The sequence below is a fragment of the Buceros rhinoceros genome, unplaced genomic scaffold (genome assembly GCF_000710305.1).
Source record: "Buceros rhinoceros silvestris isolate BGI_N320 unplaced genomic scaffold, ASM71030v1 scaffold2001, whole genome shotgun sequence".
NCBI classification, from domain to species: Eukaryota; Metazoa; Chordata; class Aves; order Bucerotiformes; family Bucerotidae; genus Buceros; species Buceros rhinoceros.
The window spans coordinates 57959-68977 of record NW_010392379.1 but is presented as its reverse complement, the minus strand read 5'-3'; the positions used below and the strand labels follow the sequence as shown (position 1 = coordinate 68977).

Here is an 11019-nt window from a genome sequence, read left to right as displayed (position 1 = left end):
AAATCTTAAAGGACCAATTCTTCTTTCACAGAGTCATCTGGTTGGAAGAGAACTCTAAGATCATCGAGTCCAACCGTACGTTCATATACAAATAAGATGCATCTCACTAAGGAAGGAATAATAAATAAATGGGAAATGGTGGTAGTAAATGATGTACTGTACTTGGATAAAATAATACAAATATAAGCTGGAAGTTTTCAGGTTTTAAATTTATCCTTTTTCTTGGATGCCCTATAGGAAAGAGCAATTATTCTAAGGCATTTCTTTAATTTCACTAGACAAGATTGCTTTTTAAAAGAAGGAAAAAATTAAGAGATTGCTAAGAAAATCTTAAATATTCAAATCTATTCAAAAATGTATGCAATATTTGTTATCTACCTTCTACCATACATTTTCCTCTGTTTCTGTTGACTGGAACCTGATGCTCTAAACATACTTTAACTGTCTCTAATAAATGCTGATTTGACTCTGAGGAATCTCAACATACCTAATAATGGAGGATTTGATTCTTATCTATTACTTATTTCCTCAAGACTTTTATTTTTCATATGCTGCAGGACAGCTATTGGTATAGCAGCATGGCTAATGCTGGGTGTCTTAGGTGTCTGCATACCTGTCATTTGAGAAACTTGAGAAATATGAGAAACACTTTGAGAAGTCTTTGCATTACTGAAAAGTTATTCATACAAATGTCTTGTTTAAAGTTTTAACTACTTTTTAAAAATCAGATAAAAAAATCCAAAGACGTCCAAACCTCTTTTGGGTTATAGTACTTCCTAATATCCTCAAGCTTGAAGTTCTGTCTGTAAGAGAATTGCATGTTTGTTTCAAGGTATTAAATACTAGGTATGTTTTCACATGTTTTCGTTTGTAAAGTAATGCTGACTATTAAAACAGTAATTTTGCCCCCATGTATTCTTTCAGCTGTCCAAAAGAAAGGCATACAATTTTACATGTGTCCCTACGTAAAGGAGGTGAGAAATAATAAGTGTCGCAGCTTCTCTGCTGTGCCATCGGGAAACACTGGCAAATGTCATATTTGTTTTGCTAGTATTTTTAGCGCAATACAAAGTGTGTTCTTGAGAAACAACAGAATAATTATTTTCTGGACTGAGGGTGTTTCAGAAAGGAGACTACAGGGGATTAATGTCTGTAAATCAAACATTTCACTTTTGGGTGAATTGCTGTATCTTTATTGGTGAAATCCATGAAAAGCAGTAGTGCGATCTATATTTGAAATATTTTCATCTTGGAAAGAAAGAAAATTATTTTTTTTAGTACTTTAATGGTATCGTGTTATCATTAACTGGCACAGATGTGCTTAAATGGCTTACAAAAAATTTGCCGGCCTTTGGTGATTGCTACTTAAGCAACAGACTCGTGGCAAGGATATGCAACAGAATTGGTACTTGAGGGTGAATTTTCGTTGTAATCATCACTAGAAGCCAAACTTTGCATTCCAGTTTTCTTAGATGTGACCCCACTGAAAGTAAAAGTGGATGGTCATTTCCATGCAAAAGGTTTTCAATGCTGCTCCATGTAAATAGACACGAGAACAGGAAAAAAGGGAACAGTGTGAAAATACTGATGTCTTTATATCACGTTGTGGTCGTGCTTCTACACACATGTAGATATAATGATTTGGAAAGGTGTAAAGGCTGGGGAGAGAAGCAAATAAGGAGTGTGGAGTCAGCAAGGAGTAGTGTAGGGAGAAGCTTGGAGGGCAGAGGAGTGGAAGCTGTGGCATGCGGTGTGAGGGCAGTGAAGTGGCTGCAGTGCATTTGCAGTTAACAGAGACAGCAAAGGGAAGCAGCTTACACTGAGGGACAAACTGGCTGCTTGGTCCCTGTCAAACCCTTCACACCTAAAATGCTTCTTTCACTGCCTCAGTCACCTCCAATAGCTGACTGCAGTTTTGGGATATCCCAGGCCAGGGTACCCTTCTTCTCAATTTGTTGTTCTTCTAGTTGAGGTGCTGGGAGTGTGGGGGAAGGAAGACAGCAAGTGGACTTGCCTAACATCCTTATCTTGGGGTTTCCAAGTTGCCGAGTATCAGGGAGAGAAAATACTTGTTTTGGAGAGATGGACTCTTCGTGACAGCAGAAGACTCTCCTCTTCTACCCCTGAGAGCTGTGTTTGGTTCATCTTCTGAAAGTGGTGTCCTGACTCAAAGTACAGCTGAGGTTTCATGGTTTAATACAAGACTTGTCTGCTTAACCACTGACTCATCTGGTCCATACATAGAATTGTTTTGTAGCTGCTTAAATAATTTAGGTCGAAATGGTAATACCATATTGAGGGATTCAGAGGACCTAAGTTTATGTATGTATGTGTATAAATATGTGCGTGTGTCTGTTTTGGGAATGATTTCTTTCCAGATTTGTTTACAATAGATGGCTTTTAAAATGGACTGAAATAAACAGTGACAATTGAATTAGATAGTATCAGGCACTTCTGGATTGGCAATCTAATGTTTTAATTATATCAATAATTTTGGAGTCCAAAGAACAGAACGATAGTTTAAAGTGTGGGAAAGTAACTATAAATTACATCTTGGCAGTCCATGCTCCTTCAATCACTTCCTGACTATGTTTACTCAGTTTTTGAGCCAAAATGAGCTTTTCTAACTGCAAACATTGCAAGCCAGTCTTGATCTATAAAATGCAACCTGTTGCTTAGCCAGTAAGAAAGCTGGACTCCAAAAATGGCCTGGGATTTCTGTTTCTAATAGAGCACGGCATAGCTCTTTTATTACTACATCGTTGTAGTCTTGTCAGTGGGTATTTATTTTGCTGGTAACTTTAGCAGATGTGATGCATACTGAAGGCAGGTAGCAATAGTTAAAAATATTCTTGTGGAGGCTTTATTGTGGTATATTTCTAATACAGACCCTGGTTTTGCAGAGCTAGGCAGCTGAAAGGAGGGCTGAGAGGAACTGGCAGTTAATTTTCGATTGCTACTGGGGCAGAGCATCAAAAAAGCCTTTGAAATTTTATGGGGAACCTGTGGATGTGAAAGCTGTCAGGTAATGGAAGTGCATTCTGGTCATAGCCCTGCACTGCCACATTGCTACTGCTGCCCAGGGCTGTCAGGTTAGGAGCAAGTGATGGGGTTGTTTTGGGTTTTTTATGTTTACATGAGGAACCAGAGGAATGCTTAGGAAATAAGATCAGTAGATTTCTCTTCTCCTTGCACTATTAGGAGTAGTAAGGGTGGAATAAGGTCCTACCCGTTATTTGTGCTATTTCTGACAGAAACCTGGAATTTATCATTCTGCCTTTATTCGCTTAGTAACAAAGGAGTCTTTTCAAATATATTGGGCAATAGTCCTGCATTTTGCTTGCTCGTGGTGGAGTGCCAAATGTATTGTCATTTGAGATTTATGCCAGCAAAAGTCTGCAGTCGTGCATGCTTTGCTCTTTGACCTGCCTCCTCCTTCTTCCCTTTCCTCACCGGTCAGCTGCTGTCCCTCTACTGCTAATTTACATCCCCAAATGAATGAAGCCTAATCCCTAGCCCTTAATCCTCGTAAAACCAGCTGAACTTTGTGATCCTATCTTGACTTTGCAGGAGGAAAAAAAAAAAAAACAAACAAACAAAAAAAAAAATACAAAAACAAACCCAAAACCCACAAAAAAACCCAAACCCAAAAGGTGAAAAAATGTCTTTTCAGTTCAAAAAAGGGTGGCCACCATTTATATTTTCATGGGGACTTTCTGTGAGTGTGCTGGCATTTTAATGTTCCATGTATTTTTCCTTGTTATTTTTTTTCATGTTGAAACAGAAACCCCAGATGATTATGCTCAGTTCTGCTTCCTTAGTCTACACTGTATACTCATGGCAGAGGAATCTGAGGAAGAATGGTTTCCAAGGAGACCTTGCTCCAATGTATTATATATTTTCCCAGCGTACTATTTGATAGGTGAACATAACAATGAATAGGTATGTCCCCAGCATATCCTTCTAAGAAGTAGATATTTTTATTTCTGGAGCTAGACAGTGTCTGAACAAGCCATGCCCCTTCTGCCTGTAGGACTCAGCACCTTGACCTGTAAGATTTCAGGCAACAGAGGAGGATTCTCCTCTTTGAATATGGTAGGGTTTGCATTTCTCTTCTAATGCTCTAGTACATGGTGAATTTGTAATATTAATTTTGTCTTTCATGTAGGTGAATTATCACAACATTCACATGTGAAATTTCACAATGTGAATTATCACAACATTCACTTTGTGAAATTTGTAGAGTTTGTCTACAGACAAAATCAGAGCTGGCCTCAGAATCAAGAGTTTAAATCTCTCTGAATAGGGATGTTGTAGAGTGACAGAGCAGAGGGAAGCTCTTACTCAGAGGGTGAAGTGTGTCAACTGCTGGAGCTCAGCCTGATTGCAATCCCCACTTGTAAGACCATAGGCAAAGCTTAGCAAGGAGTTTCTTCTGGCTATGGCTATGTCCTGGTTTTGCTGGGACCGAATGACAGGTCTGCAGGCCATTAGCAGTCTGGAGTCATCCAGGACAGCTGACCTGAGCTGGCTCACAGTGGTATCCCAGACCATAAATGCCATGCTCAGTATATATAAAGGGGTAAGTTTGCTGAGGAGAGGTGGGGTGTCTGCTTGGGCTCCTCCTGACCCTGTTCCTCTGCTTTCTCCTTAAAACTGCTTTCCCGTTTATTGTGACTGCTGTACATTCACTGGCCTGATTATAACCTTGTATACTTTATATTGGCATTTGGCATTAGTTTGGCTGTTTCATTAAATCCGTTTTCGTTTCAACCCATGGGTCTCCTCTCCTTTTCCCAACTCTGTTTCTTGGCTGGAGAGGGGTCATCAGGTGATGGAGCAACTGCTATAGTTTAGCTCCAGATACAGACTAACCACAGACAGGCTGGTAGCCCAACTGCCTGTGCTGCTCTTAATTCCGTGCTGGATTATTGCAACTTTTGCGTTTTGGAGAGTTTGATCAGTACATAATGTGATTGCTGGCTCCCTCAGTAACGCGTCATGTGGAGAGCACAGGCTGGGAAGCCCCATGGTTCCATACTTAAAGAAATGAACATTAAAAAATGTGCAATGTTTAATTTTGTAACAGAAACAGGAGAGAATTGTGCAGCATAATATAAAATATGGGAATGCTCAAGCAACCGGAAACAATGGGAAACCTTATGAAAGGAAAGGAAAAAAAAACACGAGGCTCTCCTTGGTGGAAATCTCATAGACAAGCCTCTTGTTAGGAGTCCTTGGAAAGACAGTACTCTCCACAGCTGTTAACCATGTAAGAGAGAAATATGTATGTGCATATCCAAATGTGAATATTACTAATACAGTTTCCCCAAATACTTGGAATGGAGCTTTCATACTCTCCACAGCTGTTAACCATGTAAGAGAGAAATATGTATGTGCATATCCAAATGTGAATATTACTAATACAGTTTCCCCAAATACTTGGAATGGAGCTTTCAGCAGTACTTGTTAGCTTAAAAAAAAAAAAAAATTCCCCTTGAAAAACTGTGTTCCAAAACGTTGATTCTTATTAGGAAGCGAAGCAACTTTGTGACATAAAAATAACCATGCTTTGAGTAAAAGTTTTCAAACATATGGCCTACAGAAATAGCAGGCTTCAGAAAGATTTATCTTTAACAATATGTAAACAATTTATCTTTGCACGTGGAAGCTGCGCAGAAGATAAGATGTATTCTTGCAAAGTGCCATTCATGAAAAAAAGTCTTCAGTCTTCACCTTCAGATAAGACCCCACAAAACTGCATTAGAGAATATATAAAATGGTAGAGACAGGAGAACTGGGTAGGAAAGAAGGGAATCCCATCTACTTATTATTCTGCTAGTGTCACATGAGCGTACTGTATGGACTGTTTGATCACAGGGTTTGCAGGGTCGTTTTAATAGCTAGGCTGAGTTGTGGAGGTGAAGGCATGATTGGTGCCTTTTGTCAACCACATGAGCAAGCTTTAAACTCAGCAGTTTGAATAGGTTTAGTGTCTTTTTTGTTATACATTGGTCAAAAATAGAGCTCTATTACAAAGTGACATGTTTTTTCTTCCTTCTGAGGTGCCTAAAGAAAGGAAGAGATACAATCTAGTGTACAAATCTCTGAATTAATGCGTAAACTATAGTTATCTGACAAGGCCGATGGTATCTTTTCATAAAGGCTTTGAGGAGCCAGCCTTTGTGTCAGTGCCACAATCTTTCTGGGTGCAGGCCCTTATCAGGAAGCTTAGACAGTTTTGCCTACGTTTTGCTGTTTTTCTCATCAGTGCCTTAATGCCTGAGTTAAGGCGTTCATAAATCTTTGTGATATTAGCAGAGGAGTCCATTTTCATAGCAAATGACAACCTTTCCCTGCCTCCTTTTAGCTGTTATCTATCGCACATGTGTGCGATACATACTTGTATGTATCATTGTCACACACACCGTATATTCCATACAATGAATGTTCTCTTCCTGGAAACCTGAACCTCTTACCACTGCTAGAGTCTAGCCTTTACACTTGAGGTCGCCTAACTTGGCAAGTCAGTGAGTTAATGGATCTGAAAAGATTATCCTAGACCAAAACTGATGTAAACATTCTCCTTTCAATGTAGAACTTACGGTCTTGGATGCCTTTCATCTTTCACTGCACATTCCAGATGTTTGCTGCTTTCCTCTCATTGTAGTTTTGTGATGGGATAGATAATGTCCTGAGTTCATATTCATGTCTAGAGCATGATGTGTTTGTAGTCTGCTCCATTGTACCTTTTTCCCTTATATTTGGGAAAGGAGGAGTATCTCAAAAGCCTTTTTTTTTAATTCAAGCTTGATTTGTTTATTCAGTACTTTCCAAAAACAGTCTCGTTAGAGTCTCTCATCCCCTTCATTTCCTCCGCTGTTCCCCTGCAGTATATCTCCTTTCAGTCACAGATGACTCTGTGCTGTAGTGGTTTACTCCTTTGGCTGCTCTGAAAATGTTCCAGAAGGCAGATTTCACAGTTTGCTTCAGAAGGACCCTGTTTAAAAAAAAAAAAAAAAGTCAGCAACATAAACCAGATCTTTAACATGAGGTATTTTGAGAGTTAAATGCTATTTTTTCTCCAAGTAATAATCTAATATGCATTTACTGTTTAAGATTATGAGGAACAGCTTAAAGTTATGACAATTTCATTTCTAATCATTCACTGAATGTCAACAGCCCTTAATGGCTGTGTACTCTTAAAAATTGTATTTTCTTTTTGTGTTCGACCTGAAGGTCTCTGAAGCTGAACTACTCTTAACTTCTCTAGCACAGGTTTTTTTGTATCATCCTAATCTCTTCTGTTTTTCAAAAAAAAGGATGTAGGGTCTATTAGCAAATGTCAGTATCTGTAGACTACAGTTATTTATTTTTCCAGTTTTTTTCAGTCTTGCTTATTTGATTGCGAGTCAATCCAGAATAATTTTCTTTTTTCCCTCAACTCAAGGGTGATGCAAACAGACGATACAAAATGTCTCTCAGGTATCAACAAAAGGTATTTAAAGAATAAGGAAGTGTTCTCTGACCTAGGACACCATTACCATCTGAAAAAATAATTACGGTTGTGTCACTCAAGAGCTTATATTGTTATATATCCAGTTTCTCATGAATTAGTCAATTTGCTGTCCAGTAAGTTGTCCTGTTAGTCAATTGGTGTTGTCCAATAAAAGATGCATCTATTTGTCATCAGATTTGTAGAAAAACTGTTTCGGAGGATGTTTCCCCCACAGCTTTCTTGATTCTGCACTATGCTACCAATTTCTGTTCATTTTTCTAAATTCTATGTAATCCTTGTCCTTTCTGTCCTCTGACTTTGCTCCCACCACAGTGCACTCTGAGCAGGGGAAATTGGCCCCTTCTTTCTTTAGTAGCAGGGAATTTTTAACCATTGACCTTGGCAAACAGAGCAACTTCCTTTCTAGCCATGTGAAGTCCTTGTGAATTGCCATAATATGTAGCCTTAGTTTACCTGAACCCAGCATGTACTTCAAGCTTAACTGACAAATTCCAGGGATGTGTTCTCTTTCTATAGTTTTAGGGGAAACCATATTCAAAGTTCTTGAGGAACAAGAGATTATTCAAGTTTCTTTGAGTTAAAAATGCCATATACAAAGGAATGTATGGGAGGGAGTGGTTGCCTGGTAGCCAGGGAGGAGACTTCTCTCTCAGGTTCCTGGGCATAGTTCTGTCACCCTGTGCTGCTGGAGGTGGCTCTCCAGCGTACAAGGTGAACTTGAATGTTGCTTGCTCTCCACTGTGATTTGTGTATTGCATGTATGCCTATTTCTGTATTTATTTGTTGTTGCTTGATTTTAAATCAAGTACCCCAAGTTTGGAGGGCATGAACCTAAGATATGGCTTTGCTCAGCAGAAATTATTTTTATCCTGGGTCCTTTTCTTATTTTTCCAGGACTCCAGTTGTTGTAAAATGTTGTTCAGAAAGTTCACTGTGTGAATTTTGGAACTACTTGCTGCACAAATTAACTTGAGATAAATTAATTCTTCAGAATTAAGAGTTCAGTTCTCTGACTGGTGGCATTTGGGAAGGGTTTTGCCAAAGGCCACTGCTCAGGATGGGACAACAGGTCCACATTTCCTGGCTGACCGTGCCCCTTCCTAGACCACTGTCCCATGCATTGGGACATGCTCTTTAGGTTGACAGCTTGGCCAAACATAAAGCAGCCTCAGTGCCAGCTAAAGGTCCCTGCTGTAAAGATGTCCTTAGCTCCTCAATGTAAACAGCCGTCTTAATTCTTCAGTTTTCTCCTGGAATGGCAAAGGGAATTCCCTGGTGGGCTGCAGTAGAGGGGGATCAGTGGATGCACCTTTAAAACAACGTTAGTACCACAGAGGAAATCAGGACGTAGTTAGCGTTGTCCACATTAACAGGCAGGTTGTCAGTGTGCTCTTCCTCTACTAGTAATCCCACTGTTTTTTGAGGATGGCAAATGGACAGACAAAGTTTGTCACCTTCATAAAATGGAGTGCTTGCATTTGTAGTGCCCTGGTCTGACATGGGAGTTTGTGTAAGTACTAGCTCTTCAGAAAACATTATCAAGGCTTTTATTTATCTACTGGAAAAAAAATCACACTGTCAAAAACTAAAACATTGAGATTAGGAAATGAATAAGATTTTTAGCTCAAGTGTGCACAGCAGTGGTTTTTTTCTTACGCATTTTGGGGTTTCATGATATACTTTTGCAAAGATGTGCAGAATAATTGTATGCTTCCTCTTTATATACTTTTTAAAGGATAAATTACTTTTATCATGTGAGAAATAGATGTTTACAGATGACACTATATGTGTCTACAGATTTTTTTAATTGTTTTAACCAATTCTGAAACACTAAACAGATTCTTTTGTCATCATTTCTGAATTTTTCATGAATCACTAGAACCCCTTACAATTTTAAATAGCCCATTTGGTCAGCCTTTAAGAATTATGTTACGTAGCTCTGGTGAAAGAAGGAAATTCAAAAGAAAGGAACTTTCAGGCTGAAAGAAATTTACACTGAGTGAATTGTCACACTGAAAGAGGCTTGATTATTTGATTTGTCTTGGCAGCTTTCTAAGTGTTTGCAGTGAATTCAGAAATTACTCTGAACTAAACTATGCAGTGTCTGGATCTGGGCAGCTTGGATCTGTGTTACTGTAAAACTGAAGTTTCTATCTGATATACCAGTGTGTGTGAAAACATGTATCAAATATGCTCCAAAGAAGGGACTCAGCAGCTCTAATTGTCCACAGAATACTTCTATCAATATTTTTAATTGCTTTTGTGCCTAGTTTGTATGGTTAATTTGTTTCATTCATTTTAGTGCTGTTTAATCAAGTTTTTAGTAGCCTCTTGTTCATCTGTATGAGGCTTCTGTAAGAGGAGAAGGGAAGCTGTAGATACGGTGCTCTATGGTCTCTTGGTGTAGTATTATGCATGTAGTGCCCAGCAAAGCCTTTTTCTCCCAGGTATCCTGCATACCTGTGATAGGGGGTCAACCTGCTGCACTGAGTAAAGGACTGATGGTTAAAAAAAGTGAGTCACTTCAACAAGCATAAACTCCCATGAAATACTAAGGGGTATTTTCTCTTACATTTGGTGTGTTTTCCCGTCACCATGTGGGATCTGCTAGTGTTCTTGTGTTCAACACTGTACTTTTGATTCTAAGTGTAATGAATTAAGGTTATGTTGAGATAATAAAGGTAATATTGTATTGCACTAAACAGCAGTTTTAAAGTATTGCTGTATGCACTTTAAATACTGAAACTGGAATTATGCTAAGACATAGAAATGACCTTCTCTTATTGATCCTGACACTTAAAACTTTAAGAATGTCTGTTTATGTGTTACAGTGAGGTTATAATATTGGGGAGAACATGTGCAAGCCTATAATAAAAAAAACCAAAAGTCATATTTTACTGATTTTCATCTTCCATAGTTTATATAAAGGTAAAGGCTTGGGTTTTCTTGCTTTGCACTGATGTATTTAATTCTGATTTTAAAATTTGGAATTCTGCTTCTGGTCTTCTGTAAAACTTTCATATCAACTTGCTTACATCATCTGAAACACGAATTCAATGTTGCAGGTATACATTTGGGTTTACATTATGATCTATCCTGTTTGTTTATTTTTCAAAATTCTAACGCAGCCTTTCCATTCTCCTGTGGCAGGATGACAAAGACTTGGTTCATGAGTTTGTTGTTGCTGAAGGTCTGACTTGCTTGATCAAAGTGGGAGCAGAGGCCGACCAGAATTATCAGAACTACATCCTGAGAGGTAAAGGAAATGCATACAAGATTTGTTTTTAGTGCTCTGAAGCTTCACAGATCTGCTGCAACTTGCCATATTAAGTGTCTTGTGACATGTTGCTCAGTTTGGTGCCTATTCTTACATGTTATGTAGGAAAATTAAGGGAGGACTAATATTCACTGCTGAGCAGGATGAATTGGAAAATTCAAATATTGTTGACTCTTCATTGTCCAGCTTTTTCTGTAGATTATACTGAAAATCTGTAAACTCT

At 38.6% G+C, this 11019-nt stretch overlaps 1 protein-coding gene across 1 annotated transcript in view; it reads left to right on the top strand.

Moving 5' to 3' along the window:
* Window positions 1-10775, top strand: part of LOC104500736 (FH1/FH2 domain-containing protein 3-like) — a gene marked incomplete at both ends in the record, with an annotated part of 160590 nt that extends 149815 nt beyond the window's left edge. The window contains one exon of the mRNA XM_010144439.1: window positions 10670-10775. Within this exon, the coding sequence (XP_010142741.1) occupies window positions 10670-10775 (106 nt within the window). The remainder of the gene's footprint in view (window positions 1-10669) is intronic.
* Window positions 10776-11019: the final 244 nt, after the last annotated feature.